Here is a 19,061-nt window from a genome sequence, read left to right as displayed (position 1 = left end):
AAAGTAATAAATTATGTTATGCAATCAAAAAATGGAGTTGGATACAAATGCAGGCTGCTCTTCTTATTTTCTAAAAAAATAAAAAACATGTCTACTTTTTCTTTGAATTTACAATTATTAGCTGGTTTCTGTTGGTTTTTCTTATAAAAACCCAATAAAATGCATTGAAATATGGGGTTTGTAATGTGACATAAAACCTCAAGGGTAAGTAGGCGTAAGTGGTCGATTTTCCCAAGGAAACTTTCTAACTGTAAAATGTTATTTCTAAATAACAAACCATACAAAAACACATTCTAATAATCAAATTAAGGAAGTACTAAAGATGTGTGCTATTGGTTTCAATAGTAACAGAACTGTACAAAAGATTTTACAGACTGCTCAGAACTAGGGGCTAGTTATGATGCACACTGCAGCACAGCCACACACACAGACCCCCATTTCTCAGTTCCCTTCTTTCTGTTATCATGGCCTGCTATGAGGCTAAAACATGAAATCCATTGCAGTATGTTACATAAATTCCCCATGCTATACCCTCTGTTATTGCTATGCCCCAAAGCTGCTGCTAAAGCTGAAACTGCAGCTGGCAAAAGTCGGAAAAAAGTACTTCTAATTTATATGAATGAAATCATCTGTTTGGCCTTAAATTAGAAACATGACTTCATATTTTGAGGAGCAAAGGAGAAACTCTGCAGCTACATGGGAAATAAGTATGAAACCTGGGGCAAATAACATTCCAACACAATATTTTATTTCTTTCTGTTTTTTGTAGTCTGCTTTGCTCCGTTTTGCACCTCAGCCATCTCAGTACTTTCTATGACCTTTTACAGCTGCAACCATTTTCTGATTCTGCAAGATATTTACATTTTTCTGTCTACTTTATCATCTGGTTCCTTTAGTTCTTTTCTCACACAAACATTTATTTAAAATGAAAGCATAAAAATGTGACATGATCATTTCCCCAGCCTAAGGAAAATAAGGGAAAATTTTGAGTTTGGAAAACTTTTAATGCTTTCAGACTAAATTGCATATTTATTTTATAGAACATGTAAAAGGATGTTTTATTTAATTTATGACATCAATCTGAATTTTCACCAACACAATAAAGGTATTATGAGAAACTGTGCTTTGAATAAATCATGTTTACTTGCAGGATAAATTAAGGCAAACTTCATGAGTTGTTGAAGATATTAAAGCTAAATTAACCTGAGTTCATCCAGATGCCAAAATGGAGAGAAAACAGTTAAAAAGCCATCTACCAATTCACTGGATAAGCAGCCAACTTGAACAGTTTATTGTTCAAAAATTTAAACCACAGAATCTTGTTTTTAAACATTATAGAATTTATATGTCAAAAAATGTAGAAAAATAGCCTGGAAAGTATCTAATTGTAATATGTAAAATACTTAGGAAACCTATTTTGTCATATTACAACCAGCTGGTATATTATCTTTGTTTTTTGAGTGGTGACCACATCACAAAGCAGCACTGAATTGGGAAGAAGCTTTTAGATTTTGCCCATTAATAAAACTCTGCAAAAGCTGCTGTGATTACTATGCAGCCCTCTTTATAAAAAACTTCCAAAAAACATTAATGTCAGCCAATTGCTGTCAAAAATCACTGTTTGTGAAATCTGTTTGTGATCATTCTCAATATAAATCCAGCTGTTCTGTGCAGATGTTGTGTTAGAAAACGTCAGTGAACAGAAAGCATTATGCGCACACAATCCCCTCTGTAAACATGGGCGGTGGCAGCATCATGCTTTTCTTTAGCTGGTATCAAAAAGCTGGTCAAAGTTGTTGGAAAGAGGCTCAATACAGGGCGGGCCTAACAGAAAATATCTTACAATAGTCTGGAGATTAATCCAGTTGAAAAGCTGTGGTAAAGATTGAACATGTTTGCTGAAACTCCCCATCCAACCTGCCAGATCTTCAGCTATTTTGCAAGAGAGAATGGGCAAGAAAATCAGTTTCTAGACGTAAAAAGCCACTAGAAACGGATTCTGTAGAAAAATGCTCAGAATAAATAGCTAATCTATGAGCATTTCTGTCATGTTTTTTACATATTATAGTCACAAAACTTTTTAATTGCACTTAATGTTAGCATCTTTTAGTTTCAAACTCCTAATGTTGAACTTAATCCTCAATCACCCACAACCTTCTTCTGGGAGAAAACATCTATATTTTTCCCTGTCATAATTTTTTTTATTTTCCTCACACTGGCAGCTTCTACAACTCCAGTGTGGGATTTTATTGGGACGCAGCTAATCAATACTGAGGAATGTGACACTGTAAAAGGCCCGGTGATGCTGGTGTCTACAGATTTACAGCAATACAAGGTCAACTGCTCAGATTGAGTTCAGAGTGTCTGAAAGATATTCTGCTTTCTGGCAGCATGCCACTGAAAAAAAATACACAGTAGTTTTAAAATATGAAACGTTAAGGATTTTGTAATGTGACAAAAAATGGTACATTTGAGCAAACCAATGGGGTATTCAACCAGCGCTGGTCTCATAGTGATGGGACACTGAGAAGTGATTATAGTCGACTTTTATCTTCACATATCCTTAAGACTTTCATAGTTCAGAGGAGGAAATGGTGTTTTAAGGCTGGAAGTCTTTTTTGTAGTCAAACATAGTTTTGATTTGGGTTTTTTTTAGCAATTCTGTCAGGAGTTCAGAAATGTCTCTTGTCTCCCAGAACTCAACCAGCTTTTCTAAACCACTTTAAAATCTTTCTACATTATTCAGCAGCTTTCATTGCATTAATTATTTGCATTTCCATAGATGCTTAAACAAGCCCAAGGCTGCTCATTGTTGGACCGTGGAAGTTTTATTAAAATGGTTATAGCATTTCCAAAGGAGTTTATATTTGGCCATTAATTGCCATTACCAAAGAATACCCTCTCTTTAACAACTACATGTCTAACATAGCCACCAAATCTCAAACCATATTCGACCCTTTTTCTAATGTAAGTATTAAACTGACACAGTTTTAACTTCCTTTATCAGCTGGCGGGTGATACATTGCAAGTTCAATACATTCAACTTTCAATAAAAGTTGCATGTATTTAAAGTCATTTTACACAGTGCATATGTGTTTTCCTGTAATGTACAACGGACAACCACAAGCTCAATAAATCTATGTAAATAAACTGGGAGGAGTTCAGACCCCGAGAAGCAAATTCAATCATCGGTCAGCAGTAATGTCTTCTAAAAGACCACATTAATGCTGTAACCAGATGAAACCACAAAGCGTGGATTATTTGTGCAGACCTTCGTTCCAGTTTGTCACACGCACTGGCGTTCTTTTTACTGTTGAAAACCTCATCTGGAAATGTTTCAGGGTGAAGAATCTGCAGCAGCTTTTCTGGTGAGGAAGGGTGAGATCCAATCACTTCTATTTTTACAGACTAATATGGCGGATTGCCCTTCATAACCTTCCCTGCAATACCTTTAGTCTGCTTGTATCCCACAAGATGTTAAAATAAACAGTCTAGAGGTCACTGTTTGTTTTAGATTTTCCCTGCTTCCCAGAGATTTTAATACTTTTTTTCCTTATCATTCCTGGCCAATTCTGTGCTTTTATTACTCAGGCACTTACACTCAGCTCCCACCCACTTAATGACAGCAAATCCCCCAACCTCCTTCTTTACAATGCTTGATGCAGTTTGGGTAACTCACAGTGCAGCGGGGGGGAACTTCTCATTGCCGTTTCATAAATCTGTCACACTCTCCTCTTACTACATCGGTCCTCTGTCCCCCTCCCACAGGCATCGGCATGCTCTGGCAGTCAATTATACTCCCTCACCTTCACAATGAGCCATGCTCCATCACTGCACGGGAGGCAGCACAAACCCGTATCTGTATCTGATCTTTATCCTTTGTCAGCAGCATGAAGGGTGGAGCTGTCAACTCGCAGCTCCTGTTAGCAGGGTGAGAGGAGTGGATGGTCGTGAAACACTTTAGTAACACACTGTTTGACTGTTTATACTGAGTAATATATTACCCTGATTTCTTCTTTTAATATGTGCTGCTATGTAAGTGAGTCCATTCGACGTCTTATCTCCCAGTACTTAGGCCAATGCAAGGATTCCCAGCAACATCCTCTTGACCCAATTATTCAGCTCTAACTCCAACAGGCAAAATCTCTAGATTGTCGGCGTGTGTTAAAGGAACCATCATCCTGTCGCATGATTGCCAGTGGGGATGGACCTAAGGGGTACTGGCCCTCGTTGAAATATCATGGGCCACAGTAACTTCCTTCTTTCATCAACAGTGGCTCGATTTTTAATGCTGCAAACAGACCAAACGCGTTTTGCACATCCGGCACTGAGCGTGTTTGGATTTCAAGCGTTTGGCGCATGTCTGGTGGAGTTTCAACCAGTCAGAGAGACTTTACTATGTGGCCTGTGCAGGCACCGATACGGTCAGCAGGTTGTCAAATTGGGCCTTCGGAAGATGAAAGTTGCGCTGAAAGCGACCTTTGTCATCGCACAGCTCCAGTAGGTAGTGGAAATCACCAAACTCAGAACGCCTCTAAATTATCTTAATTGCTAAATACCCAAAATATTTGGTGATACATTGTTTTGCTATTTTAGTCACTGCCAGCAGTTTGAGATATAAACCTGCACTGCGAACTTGAGATGAACTGAACACACAAACAGAATTCTCAATATTTATCTGCTCCTTTTCTTCTTTATTTTTCAGAGATCTGGGTTTAGCAAACATAAGTCATCTGAAGGTCTGTGCAGCATTACAGTAACCTGCGTTGTGCCTGTTTAGAGAAACATTTTCTGCCTTGCCCCCTTCCCGTCCCTCTCAGCTATCCGCTTTCCTCCTTTACTGTCCCAAGCACACGCCTCCTCAGGAGGTCCATTTTGTCATTGGCCAAAGCTTCTCTGACTGCCCTGAAGAAGCTGTTGTAGTGGCTTGTGTTGTGAATCATGAGGAGAACTCCAGCCAGCAGCTCATTGGTCACCAGCAGGTGGTGCACGTACGCCCTCTGGTGGTTCCTGCAGCAATAGCAGCCACACCCTTCCACCAGGGGCCTGAAGTCGTCCTGGTACCTGGACAGAAGTTCATCGAAAGCTCGAGCTGACTCAAATTTACAAGCAATGAGCGTAAATGTAGATCAAACACATCAAAGCGGAGAGTCTGTGAAACCCTGTGGGGTGCTCACAAATCCCTCTACAAACCTTTTGTCTTTGAGATCCATCTCGAAGCGTGTCATGTGTGTTTGATCATCGCAATTAAGATCTCCGTTCGGCTGCGTCTCCCCCGCTGTGTGCTGCTCTTCATCAGCCGCTGCCAAAACACACATGCACCTTATTAATTTCAACAGAAGCCATTCAAGCTATAATCTTACCTTGTGGCAGAAAATAATTCCCTATGCACACAACCACCAGCCTAAATAAATGCCAATTATGCTCTGACCTACAGTGAGGCCATGCTGAGCCTTTTATTTTCTCCTCTCTCCATATTAGAAATGCTAACTGGTTATGTTGTGAATACTAAACTTTGCTTTATGCAGATAGCTTCTCCCTTTGGGTTTACTCCAACTAAGTGAACAAGAAAGAAGAAGAGTGAGACGAACCGAGGAGGAGCACGAGGGATTGTGAGACAAAGGAAGGATGAGGAAACGGTCCAAAGTTAAGCACAGGATTACAAACTGAAATCTACAGTCAATACAAAATGGAGTCAAGTTGAACATGAAATAAGCAAAAAAGGTTAGCGCAGAACTGAGGGGGAGGAAAGAAATCATATAATTGGGTCTGTCTGCAAAATAAAGCTGGGGAGGTAATAACCATGAGAATAAAGTGGGACAGAACAAAACTCAAGCAACGACAGCAAAATGCAAAGCAGGGAGATGCCACCTGTGCTGAGGACAAGTCGTGCATTACAAATATGGAGAACAGCAGCAGATACAGAAACCAACGGGGGAACATGACGAGTCTGAAGGCTTGGAAACAAGTAAAGACGACTTCTTTTTTGTTTTTTGGCAGAAAACTGAGAAGTGAGCTACAGCATCATCTTTCCATCTACAATTAAACTGGCAATGAAACATAATATGAAGTAAAGATTTTTACACTTGGAAACAAAGAGATAGGAACTACACTTTCTCTCACAAATTTGAATACTTTGTATTTAGCATACCTTTAATAACAACCAACTTCTTGTACAATTAAATTTATATAAAATGTGACGCTTTCTGCAGAAAATAAAACAAAGTTGCTGTTTTAAGCTGCAGTGCTGTCATGCTAAGTCTTCTGGTTGTTGGTTGAGACGGTGAGTGTCAAAGCTTGCAGATGTCCAGCAGACAGCTGACCCAACAAGCCAGCTGCTTTGTAACACAGAACCATCTGGAGAGTCCCCAGCAGATACCGCGTGCTTGGCAGAAATTTATACACAGATTCTGCACTAAATGAAACACCTGTCACTGTCATAAGCAAATTTTACCTAATCATATCAAATAAGCATTTAAAGCAGAGCCAGTCGGTGAAATAAATAAAGGAACTGTAATTGTAACTAAATACATTTAATTTAAATGTTTGCATTTGGGCCAAAAACCTCTAACGTTAAGTTATCCATTTGTTTTTTTTTCTTAAATAGATCATAGGTATACAATTAGTTTTATTTTTCCCAAAAAATTTACTGTAAAAGTTTGAGATTAATGGATTAATGTTCCTACATTTTATGTTGTTCATTATGTCGCCTGTAAAATACACTAAAGCATTTTCAAATAAAACTAATTTTGGAACTGGATACTGAAACTGAATAAGTGCGTGCTTGAACACCCGAAGTGTGAGGGTTTGCACACTTATGTAATCAGGTTGTAGCAGATTTTCCATCTTCTTCCTTCTCAAATACTTGTTTTTTTATGTTCACGATAAATAATACATTTTTAAATTAAAACAAATCTGGCATTTTAACAGGGCTGTGCAAACTTTTGAGAGCCACTGTTGCTCTAATACAGCTCTCTCTCTTTTTTTTTTTTTTTACCAATTTTTCTGAGAACTGCATGTTCTGACCTTTGGATGAATCTGCAGGGACAGCCACTGCTGGGATGTTTGGAAAAAGTCTTAAATGTCTTCCTCTTTTGAATATTCATTCTTGCTCAGAACAAGGACAGGATGTCTGGACCTGGCCTTATAATCCTTCAGAGATTGATACACAGCAACAAATGTTTCCCTAAGTGGCTTTCATGGGGTTCACCTGAATTGGCTTCACCTGACTGCTGCTTTCCTACTTAGTCCTATACAAATATGTTAGTTTTTAACTTTTTCTCTTGACGTTTGATCAATGAAAACATTTAGACCAATAAAATCAAAGAACTCTGTGCATCTTCCAACAAACAAGCAGGTGCAGTGCAGCTGAAGGAGCTCACTAATTATTTTCCAGCTTTCCAGCACAAAACATAAGCATCACAAGATCTCGGATGAAGACACAAAACATTAATTGTAAAGTCGTAAAGCTGGAAAATGATCCGTGATGTTCAGCCCCTTTCTGCTTTTGCAACCAATGATTAGAACAAGTTGCAACAATAAACAAAAATTTCAGCTAGTCCATTCAACAAAGACTAACTAATAAAAAGTGGACACAATATATTTGACTGGATATTTGGTTTGATTTTGTTTTTATCAATAAAAGATAAGCAGCTGTAGCCACTGACTGACAGGCAGGCAAGTTAACGGAAGATTCAATAGAACCACTTGAAAATGGTCAATGTTGTCGTCTAGGAACCTTTTACAAAAATGTTAAATTTGAGTGCAAGAAAGAAAAAAGACTAGACAATAAAGGAGGAAGTTCAGAAAATTGAGAATACCCCATGAAAACTAGAAGAGGGTCGAAAAGGAAGCAAGGGGTAAACGAGTAAAAGATTGGATGTGTCAGGAGGATCCTAGCAGGAGGGTGAGGGTATTTTCACCCCTTCCCAGGGGGTATCATAATTGGCTGAGAGAGGGGAGTCACAGTTTCTCCTTGGTTTGACACTATTACTGCTCTCACCTCAACTGAACTCTATTATGCACCCTGCACAGAATCGATTACTCTCTTTTTGACACTACATGCCAAACTCTGTCAGGGGAGTTTAACGCAACTTTTTAATTAACCACAAAGTCGAGAGTCAGACCAGTTCAGTGCAGCTCTTCAAACACAGCTCCTTCTGTTCCATTTCTTCACTTCCTCAACAAGGACAACAATCACTGTGACAGGGTCGAGCCTAATTGTTACCTCGCTTGAAGCTGTTCAGGAGATATATTATTGATTTTTTGTTCTCCACGTTATCCACCGAGTTAACTAATCTAACACTGATTTCCACACACTGCCATGCATGCATAATTTTAGAGCCATTATGTGAATCTGATCACTAAATCCACTTATTTCCTATTCATCAGGAGAAAAACGGCTGTCGGACGAGGCTGTGCTGCTCACCAGACTGAGACTAAATGAGGGGCTGTTTGTGTACCGACAACTCTCTGCAGGGCCTTTAAACTGAACCACTTAGGTCTAATTGAACGTGTTGTAATTCCCTGCTCAGAGGCGTGAGAAGAATGTTTCTTTGCGTTTCCGTTAGAACCAAGAGTGTTCGCCCTATGCTTTTTTTTTTTTTAAACTCCAGATGCTCCTCCTATGGAAATTAAAGAAATCCTGCTAGGTTCATGAATCAATCATGAGTTTAGTTTTATCAGCTCAGTGCAACTTTGTGCAATTAAAAACATCAAAGCTGATTACCGTGCTTTTAAATGTGCTAACATCACCAATATTTCCTTATATATTTGCATATTTTCTTACAGCAATCTCGTCTCGACTCTCCATTTGCATGTCTTTTATGAATTAAATTAAAGCTAAATAAACCATTTTATGCAGGAGGAATTGAATTTCTCATGACATCCAAATTCCATTAAAGAGTCATTGTAATCAGAAAAATGGGAAAACTTCAAACTTTTCAATGATCTCAGTTTGCTCCAGGCACATATTATTACAAGCTGCTAACATTAACATTAACAATGCCAGCATTTTGCATCTTTACAGGGGTCTCACTTTCCCAATCCTAGTTTCATTAAAAAGTGTCACCTTTTTGCTTTGGGCAAGGTGTTCTTACCTGAAAATATCATTAGAGTATAGAATAGAAGAACGAAGAAAATAAAAAAATAAAAACTATAAATGCAGCAGAGTTGGAAAACGTCTTAAAGTGAGTGGCATTTACAGTGCGCTGCTTAATGAGTACAAGACAACAGCTGTATGGGAAATCTGGGTCCTGCAGGGGATGAGACAAGACATTTACAACAGAGGTTGATGGAAATTAAATGAAAATGATACACTGCCACTCAAAAGTGTGCATTCTTTTGCATTTTGTCACACAAAAAGCTTTGATGTATTTTATTGGCATTTTTTGTGATAGACCAATAAAATGTTTTGAATTATTATTATGAAGAAGTAAAAGATTATATAGATTGACAACATTTACTCATAAAAATAAAAAAATTATATAGTCCGTTTGTTTTCAGTTCCTAATAAAAATCCAACGCAACTAATTGCAGAGGTCACCTAAGCAGTAAGTAGAGTTCAGCTGTGTTCACTAAATTCAGCGAGGCCTAAGAGACGCATTGTAAAACGAAGGAACACAGCAGACAGGTGTCCTTTGTCCTCTACCTAATTTTGAAAAAATGACTTTGTAAAAATGAAACTGTTGATGGCTGGAGTGAAGGTTTACCTTCCAGCAGGACAATAATCCCAAACATACAACCAGAGCTACAATAAGGGTTTAGTTTGACACATATAAATGTGTTAAAATGGTCTACTTAAAGTCCAGGTTAAAATTAGAACTTTTAAATTATCATTCACAGAAGCTCCTCATTGATACTTACAGTATGTGGCTTGAAACCAATTTTCACCAGTGAAAGGATGAATATTTCAAACTCTAGATTTTCAGCTAGTAGGACTTTACAGCTAAAAAAGAAGTATAGACTACTTGGCCTGACCTAATACACATAAAGCACTTATTTTTATTTGTAAAAAGTTGCAAAAGCATCCTTCTACTTTAGGATGATATGCTACTTAGTGTCGGTTTACAACATAAAATTCTATAAAATACACTTAAGTTTGTCAAGGTGACAATGTGGAAAAGATCTTTTCCAAACACAATATGTTTCTTGATCTCCACTGACAAAGATGCTCATGGTGCATTACTGAAGTGAGTAAATATGTAAAAAGTTGTTTTTTTTATTAATAGGAATTAATCAAGTGTAATAAAATAGAATAAGGCAGCAAAATGAAGAGGTAAGACTCTGAGCCATCACAGAGTTAAAATTTGACAGATTTTCACCACACCTGTGAGGCGGGCTCTACCTGCGCTCTCCGGGTCCGGTGTGATGTCGAAGAGGAAGCAGAGAGCGCAGCCCCGTTCCGTCACCTGGAAAGGGAAGAAACCCTCGAAAAGGTCTACGCCTGCTTCGACGCATGCCAGCACCTCATCAGGTCGCCCCACGCCCTGCAGCAATCTGAGTTACATGCAAACAGAGAGACGACAAACACGGGGACACAAACACAGCAGCAAGTATTAAACATTAATGCAACATGTCTGAGAAACAAGACAGGTGATGTGCACAAACATCTGCAGGATATTTGGCAGGATGTTGCGCGCAAGCTGATGTTTCACCACATCAGCTTGCGCTGCTCTTGTGTGTTTTGAGCTTTCCGTAAAACTGGTTGCTTCTCACTCTCCGCCTACAGGCATCAAGGTCAAGCCCAATTTAGCATCTGATAATGACTCCACTCCACTTTCTGGCTGGAAGCTGCACCTGCCTCCAGCATGAAGAACCAGCAGGGGGGATGCCCCATGGTGTTCCAGATGAGCCAATGAAGCAAAGCTCTCAGGGAGCCCCTGGTAACAGATTATTGTCGCTCGCAGCTCCACTGCAATGCTCAGGGCCTCTAGCAGCAAGCACAACTCCTCCACCACTTCCAGAGCTCATGTGAAACCGACTTCTTCAGAGGCAGAGAAGTTTCCAAAACGCTAATTTAGTCCAGAACACAACTATTTCCAAACAAAGTTTGTCCTGGTGTTGTTGAAAGGCACAGAGGTCTATTTGAATATCTTCAAAAGAATCTGGTTTTTGATCAAACGCCAGCTAGTAAAATGATCATCATGTCAAAGTTTCTTTTTTATCACAACATCCATCTGGTAGCTGTGGTTTGCTGAGTCATGGCTGATTTATGGTTGCACATTTGCATCTGTCAGTGCAGCTCTGTGACCTTGCGGAGTGAAGGATTAAAGGAGGTTTGACCAAAGCAAAGGCTACACAGAGAGAGAGGAGCGATGACAGTCCATCAACAAACTAACAGCATGTACCCTCTGGCTGCATCAGCCAATATTCTGGGCCTTCAGCAGCAGCCGGGTCAAACTCAGGCAACTTCTAGCATCTACACCCAGGAAGAATGCTTAAGGCGATGCAAATTGTTGGAGAAACAAGAGGTTTTAAGAGCGGCATATGTAGAAAAAAAACTTTTCTGTGCTTGACAATATACATTTGAGAGTAAGAATCCCTTAGCAATTCATAATTAAAGCCAAATGCTGCCACTTTTTAAGGCCTCTAGGTTTGAAAATATCCCACACAGTGAAGAAGTTCAAATTTGAGCTGGAAAATCGCTGCTCCACCTTAGAGAAAAAGAAGACCTGTGCCGTCGTTATCTCCTCCCAGGTTTCACTTCCAACCATGCCAGACTGGCACCCCTACCTAGGTAAGGATGTGTAAAAAGCCTCAGAATAAATTTACCTTTCATTCCAGCAGCATAATCTCACTCTGAGAAAATCTAGGAAAATACAACCTTTAATTGGTGTAAAACTTTGTAATTTAACTTTTTCAAGTGTAGTACCTTTATAACAACTTTATGCTCTCTTCAAAATGGGGAAGAAAAATATAACTGGATATGTGAATACAACTATAACAAGAATCTTTATTTATTTTTGCCACTATGCATAATGTTAGAAACAGTATGCAGTAAAGGAAATTTCAAAAACTTTTTATTAGAAAAGTGAAATTTTTTTCAGTGCAAAATTTGAAACTGCAAAACAATGAAAATGCAAGCTATTGTGCCGCTCCAACAGGGTTGCCACTAATTGTGAAGGGCGCCATCACAGATTTTGTCTTCCATAATGAGGATGGAAACTAAGATTCCACAGGAGAGCATTTGGACACTACCTAGCGAGTATGCTAAATCGCATTTGAGGTGATGGAAATGGAAAGAGAGACAAAGAAAGTAAGAGATAATGGAGAATGTGGAGATAAATCGTGAAAAGCACAGCTGTGCTTATTGTGACAAGTTTTTGAAACAGGCTGGGCCCGTTGTTATGAGAAAAGGAGGCTATTAAATAGGTTGAATCTGCAGATGAGAAGTGAACCTATGACCCCCACATTCTCAGATGATTGTTCAGTCTTGTTTAGTCGCTTCAATAGTTAGATGATGTTGAAGTTTAGTTGTTTGTCTATAAAAATGTAAAAAGCTTTTTGTCTATTTCAGGTTGTTTCAGAGATGAAACAACCCGAATGTGTTCCAGAACACATTTAGATGCATGTGAGAATAAAAAATTTTAAAAAACACATAAAGCCTTTTTATCAACATTAGTTTGTATTCTTTCAAAGTTAACAGCAAAACAGTAATCGTTTTGTGGAGGAATGCAGCTTCCTTTTCATGACATTGAAGCACCACAGTTACAATATGTACGTCTGCAGCTAGCAAGATGTAAAGATGTACTTTGATGCGAATGCTGGTGATAAACTCTCTGCATAAGGATCTAACTGAATATATATCCTTCAGTTGATGCTGCCACACAGAAATATTCCACTTTATCGGATGTCAAAGCACGGATCTGCTACAGTCTTACAAGGTGGAGGCAAAGTGGATTTCAATGGAGAAATGCAGTGAGGTGTAAGATCATAAGGTCATTCCTTATAAAAAATAAGAGAGTCAAATTGCAGAAATATCTGAATGCTAGGCTTAAAATCTTAGAGAAAATAAATGAAAGGAGCTGGGGTGTAATATAAAAATTTATTTCGGCAAGACTGAGGCTTAGAGTTGGATTTCTACTGAAAGGCTGAAATGTAGATGCAGTTCTGTGATTTTAGTTTGCTTTGTGATGTAAAGATGGGAGTTTTACAAGTCAACCAGATTTTCCATAACATATCTTACGTACATTTAGCTACATCTCACATTTCTGCATTTATTCCTTCATTGCTTTTTCCATCAAAAAGCTTCCTTTTGGGAGAAATTTCAGGAACATTTCATCTTCCCTGTCTTTGGATTCTGCTCCTAAAACTGATTAATTGTGTGTTTAAGGGGGGAACAATATGTTCTTGTTACCCTTTTCCACTGTCAGTTCCAGTCAAAGTTTGGCTTGAAAACTGGGATTTCAATAGCTCGCTGAAATCCATCATCAGTGCCTGAAACTCTGTTATAAAAGGAGGTGAGGTGTAAAAGCATAATTTAAGAGTTCAGTGGTATGGTTAACTGATTAACTAAGTTAAATTTAAATTACTTGGTACATTATTATTCATTATTAAAGTATGTCTTAAATTTACATCACAACTGACTCAAAGAAGGTATTGAATCTAATTTACTGAAGCTTGTAAAAACGTTTTTAGTGGAGTTGGATTAGAAAACATCTTGTGCATACAAACGCCTCCAAATTCACACACCAACTACACCCCCAAAATAATTATAGATAAGAGGGCCTTCATGCTGTAATCCTGCTGTTCGCTCTGAACCAAGCCACCTGTTTCTTTAAAATCTCACAAGATATTACTATCCTTTGAACAAGCGCTGTATGTGATATGTTTCCTTTAAGACTGAGCTGTGACTGCTGACAGGCTGAAGGAGCAGGATGACACTGAAGATGAGCCACTGGGTTTCATTTAGAATCAATAAAAGCAGAAGATTTACTGACAGGGCGAGATCAGCCAACTGGGAGGCGCATTGTGAAAAACTTTATTAGTTTATACAAAATAATCAGAAATAATAACCTCCATGAAAAAATGATATTTGATGTAAGAGTCATTATCAAAACTTTAAATGAGAGTTTGAATGACATAAGTACTAAATGATTTGTAAACTGGTAAAGTAAGAAACTTTTCATATTTTGCCAGGTCAAATCCCCAAATCTAAATGATTTTTATTTGGATTTTCTGTGACAGGCTGAAACCCAGCAGCAGATCTTTGCTCTGCATCTTTTCATTTGTGAATATTTTGAAAATCACTTATTTTGCTTTAACTTTGTGACAGCCTGCCAAATAAAATATCAATAAAACCACATTGAGGTTTCTGGTTCAAGTTCATGGGGCATAAATACTTCAAAGGCACTGCAGGAATTTTGTTACTTTGTTGTTACTGGCATCACAAAATGATCCCCAGCACTTTTCAGGGCAATGTTTTCATGTTGCTTTCTTTTTACTTACGTGAGTTTTACAGTTTTCAATAAATTATTTTTACTTAAACCCTAAAAACCTGTTAGATTTCCTGGGGAAATAAGAACCTGGTATCAGAGTTTCACCTGGGTTTGTCCTCAGGAAGCTCCTTAGTGACAGCAGTGATGAGCTGGCTCCTCAGGGCCTGATCCATGGCACCGTTCTGGAAGCCGTCCAGGCAGAATCCCGCTACGGGCCTTTTGGCCGTCTCCCTGGCCGAGCGCAGCCTCTCTTCCAAGATGTCTCCTCCCTCCACCACCCCAAACACACTGACTCCATCCAATTCCTGACAGCAGAAAGACACACTTGTGATCGCACCCTGAAACTGCTACAAGATTCAGAGGAATAGAGGCAGAGAAAGAAAAATAAGAAGAAAAACACTAATTGTTTTTTAACCAATAAGCATGATGGATAAATCTTGAAGGTAATTTTTTTTCTTCTTCTTAAGGGGGAAAAATAAATAAATAAAGACGATTTCCTCTGCCAGACTCCATTTGGATTTTGATTACTCAACAAGCAGTTGCACATCACGAGGAGGACAGACACACTGGGGGGTTTGGGGAATTTGGCAGCAATCTCACAGCTCACTGGGTATATGCAAGATAAAAAATAACCTGCAGTAACTCAGTTCTCTTTGCTCGACATGATTTCTCACTTTATTGTGTCAAGGAACATTTGCTTGGCAGTCAGGTAAAAAAAAACAAGATAAAGACGATGGAAAAACTTGCAAAAATGACATTAAAACAGACAAATGGAAAAGCTTTGGTAATCATGGAGAACTGAGAGAATGGGGATCATTTATTAGGAGGAAAAAGTAGAATCTGATCAGTCGCTCTTAGTGCTGCAGGCTCGCACATCTGCTGACAATGTGTTCACCCTAATCTTGCCTGTTTTTCCAGCAGAAGCTCAGCTGCAAGGCAGTGCCAGCGACAGCCACCGAACAATCAATCCATGTCTGATGTTTTTAACTTCGCGCTAGACTAACTCCAAAAGATAGTGTGTGTCAGTTGAATGTGTATGTACCTGTGATTTCTGATGCACCAGCAGACATTCGTCCAAATGAGCCAGAGATCGGTCCACCGACTTTCGAACCCTTTTCCGTGAGATGCCGGTCTGCCAGGTCTCCCCATCTGCCATGGTCTGGTACCAGTCTGGCTGCACCGTCCTCTGAAGGGCCATGAACTTAGCCACTGTCAGCTCTATCCGCCCACCGCTGCCCCAAACTGACACCGTCTAATGGTGGATAATTACATTCAAAGCCCGAACGTGCTTCTATTTGGCACCTCAGTCAGATACACCCTCTTCCAGGAGACGCAGCTCACCTTGTTGGTGGTGTGGCCTGTCGGGCTTTGGGCTGCAGAGTCGTGGAGTGAGCAGTACAACACAGTATCATGGAGACCTGAAAAAACAGCAGAACCCCAGAAGTCACACAATGAGAACAAACTTCAAATCCCACAGCCTGCGGCAGCTGAGCCCAGAGCAAACTGGCGAAGCGAAGTGCTCCATTAGTGCATGCTAATGTGGCGACTTGTACAGTTATCAGCAGAGCCAGCTGCAGCAGAAGATCAGAAGGTGAGAAAACAAAAGGGCTCTAATTATTATTTCTAGTAATTAAATCACTAGTCTTCCTTTCTGCAGCTTTAGAGACAACACTGAAGTAATCCCTGACAGTTTATATTAAACGAAGCAGCAATTACATTTCTAATTTTAAATGTGGATCCCAGGGTGTGTGGATAGTGCTCAGCACCATGGCGACGGAGGTGCAGCAACGTCAAATAGGGTCACACTTCTAGCAGATTTAAGGCAAAGTATTAATGAGAAATTAACTACTTTTAGTCAGGCTTAAAAGAGTTAATTAGATTATAAATATTCCACTCAGATAATTTGTTAGAGGCAGATATGAGGTTTCTATTAATGAGGTTTCGTCATATTTTATATGTACAAAGTTAACACTTTTTGGGTTTTTTATAGTACAAGGAAGGAAGGTAAGAAGTTGGAAGGCAGAACAGAAAGAATTGACGTCGGACACAAGGAAGTAATGAAGGAATGACAAGCAAAGGAAAGGAAGGACGGAACAACAAAATAAAGGAATGGAATAATGGCAAGCAAAGAAAGATGGATGGACAGAAAGAAAAAAACATGGAGAAGGCATGGAAGGTAGGTAGAGAGAATAAATGGGAGGAAAGACACATGCAACATAAATGAGGGCATGTGGAAGGAAAGAAGGAGGTGAATGAGAGTAAGGATGGAACAGGGGGCACAAGGAGGAATGAAAAAGGAAGTCAGGAAGGACAAACACTCAAGGAAGGTTTAAGAAAGACAGACAGGTCAGGCAAATGGACACAATGGGAAAGGGTACATAAGGACAGAGGAAATTGTTGATTACATTAGGTCTAACAAGGTAGAAAAGGACTTATGTAGAAGGTTATATGACAGCCTCAATAAAGTTGAACATTTCCTTCCATCCTCCTACATCAGAACAAAGTTGTTTTTCCCACAAGACAAATGCAGTAAAGAAGAACATATAAATTGTAATGTCGCTGCTTATGCCCTGAAAGGTTGTGAGGGGCTGGTGCCTATCTCAAGCATCAGATGAGGATAATTAATCACATGAAGCCAGATGAAGAAAGTGTTCTTCCCAACCACACGTGTGCTTTGGGTAAAGCATATACCTTCGGATGTGTGGAAAATCTCGAGGTTACTCCCTGAACATCTACCAAAATGTCCTGTTGTTACTGTTTTTTGTCAACATATGTCAAACTGCTGTTTTGCCCAAGCTATGGAAACATGGGAAAGGATGGAGCAAGCACACACACTTTTCTAAAAGATGCTTTGCACAACTGAGAAACTGAGATTTCTGGCGTTCCAATTCAATTGAATTGAATTCACAAAAGTATTTTATAAATACTTAGCAAAGTATATACTTAGCAAAGTAAATACTTAGCAAAGTATTTATAAAACACTTTAAAAAGCAGCATGTAATGAACCAACTACTGAACATAAAGGATTATCAAATCAAATAATAAAACATTAGAATTAAAATAAAAAGATTAAAAGCAGAAATAAAAAAACTCAAAAGTGGAAAAAATATACGTAAAGCTAAATGAAATAAATTCAGTCTCATAAATTCAGTCTCTTGGCCCTCTTCTAAGATAGGTATAGGTTTTTGTTTTTTTTTAATAAAACCCAGTTTAATTTCCTGATTACCTCCAATGGCATAACCATTAGTAAAGGCAGTAATTAAAACAAAATTAAATGTGATTTGTACCTGCAAACTTCTTAAATCCGCCTTTAAACTCCTCCAGCACGTCTTGGTGCTCTGCACTGGAGAGAGATGGTCAGCTTTAAGGAGGCAATCAGGATGTGAAATGGAGAGTGTGTGTGGGTTCCAGCTTACATGTTGGATAGAGTGACCTGGGTGACAGTGGGGAGGCTGCTAAGGGTGTGCAGGGTGTCCTGGGTGAGGTGGGGAACGGTGCCAAGGTGCGTGTACAGAAGACATCCTGGAATGTCCAGACAGTGCTGCCCCATCCTTCCCATCTCCTTCAGTTGACCCAAACGACATCTTCCCTGAACCACTTTGGACAACTCCAACTTCATCCTGCTGCCAGCCATCACTAGCAACTCCTGAAAAAAGCATGTAAAAATATTTCACGGAGCAACACCAGTCAAAGTGAAACCACTTTGCTACCACAGCCAAAGCATAGGGTATAGCCACGTAGCTAGTTAGCTTTATCACACAAAAGTTACGACGCGAGAAACCCTTTTAGATACTTAATATGTTTAATTCAGAGGACTAACGCGTTATAATAGACAACATGCGCAAATAGTTATGCTCAATGTACTATTATTGGCTTAATTTATAGACATACTTTCGGCTTACCGCTAAAAACTCGTGGGAACTACAAGTCGCGGAAATATAACGTCAGAAGAAATTATACGTCAGTACGTCCGCCATATTGTGAGTGGCATGTTCTCCTTGGAAATAGGCTTTTCTGAGTAAACGAAGCATTTTTGCTTTGAGGTAGTTGTAAAAGAAGAAATCCGTTTTGCACCCAATTATGTGTATTCACTTTATTACCAATAAAAGGCAAAGGTTTAACACAATGTGCAGAAAAAGTACACATTTTCTGCACATTACAAAAAACTTTCTATAATGTGCAGAAACTTTCCATTTTCCTTTATTAAAATATTCCAAAAAATTATATAAAAATTGTTTTACTTATAAAAACTAAACATTATTTAGTTAATCTAATCTGTTTTGCAAATAATGTAAGGGGTGCACGAGAGGTTCTTTAAAGTCATGGTTTTAGATGTTATTTACCAAACTGTCGTTAAAGAGTTTAGCAGATAGCAGAGATAGTATCCTTGCAAGTTTGCAGTAGTTTTGGTTTTCTATATTGATTTTATGTAATGACTGCTCAAAGTCTATTTGATCATTTGTGCTCCTGCAGAAAGCAAATAGTAGCTTCCATCTTGTGAGAGACTGGTGATCTGTTCAGAATGTACTTGTATCTTAGATCATAAAAACATCTAAACAAACCCTCTGTTAGACCTATTTATTCGTACTAATTAATTCTTCTAACCACATGCAACACAGATTT

The 19,061-nt window shown here is 38.9% G+C and overlaps 1 protein-coding gene across 3 annotated transcripts; it reads right to left on the bottom strand.

The window, feature by feature from the left end:
* Positions 1 to 2,334: 2,334 nt before the first annotated feature.
* qtrt2 (queuine tRNA-ribosyltransferase accessory subunit 2) lies at positions 2,335 to 18,375 on the bottom strand. Of its 3 annotated transcripts, none has more exons than XM_023325822.1 (9): positions 18,330 to 18,373; positions 17,855 to 18,084; positions 17,726 to 17,781; positions 15,780 to 15,856; positions 15,481 to 15,690; positions 14,544 to 14,743; positions 10,328 to 10,497; positions 5,194 to 5,302; positions 2,335 to 5,064 (listed from the first exon to the last, which is right to left on the bottom strand). In XM_023325822.1, exons 2-9 carry the CDS (start codon positions 18,070 to 18,072, stop codon positions 4,821 to 4,823), a joined length of 1,284 nt encoding a protein of 427 aa, XP_023181590.1. In that variant the 5' UTR covers positions 18,073 to 18,084; positions 18,330 to 18,373; the 3' UTR covers positions 2,335 to 4,820. The 3 variants fall into 3 exon arrangements, with proteins under 3 accessions (XP_023181590.1, XP_023181589.1, XP_005797967.2); XM_023325821.1 differs by having other exon boundaries at positions 2,336 to 5,064; positions 18,341 to 18,375; XM_005797910.2 differs by having other exon boundaries at positions 2,339 to 5,064; positions 10,346 to 10,497; positions 18,341 to 18,375.
* Positions 18,376 to 19,061: the final 686 nt, after the last annotated feature.

Source organism: Xiphophorus maculatus, chromosome 21 (genome assembly GCF_002775205.1).
Source record: "Xiphophorus maculatus strain JP 163 A chromosome 21, X_maculatus-5.0-male, whole genome shotgun sequence".
NCBI classification, from domain to species: domain Eukaryota; kingdom Metazoa; phylum Chordata; class Actinopteri; order Cyprinodontiformes; family Poeciliidae; genus Xiphophorus; species Xiphophorus maculatus.
Note: the sequence above shows the minus strand (reverse complement) of the source record. Positions and strands in the feature narration are given on the sequence as shown.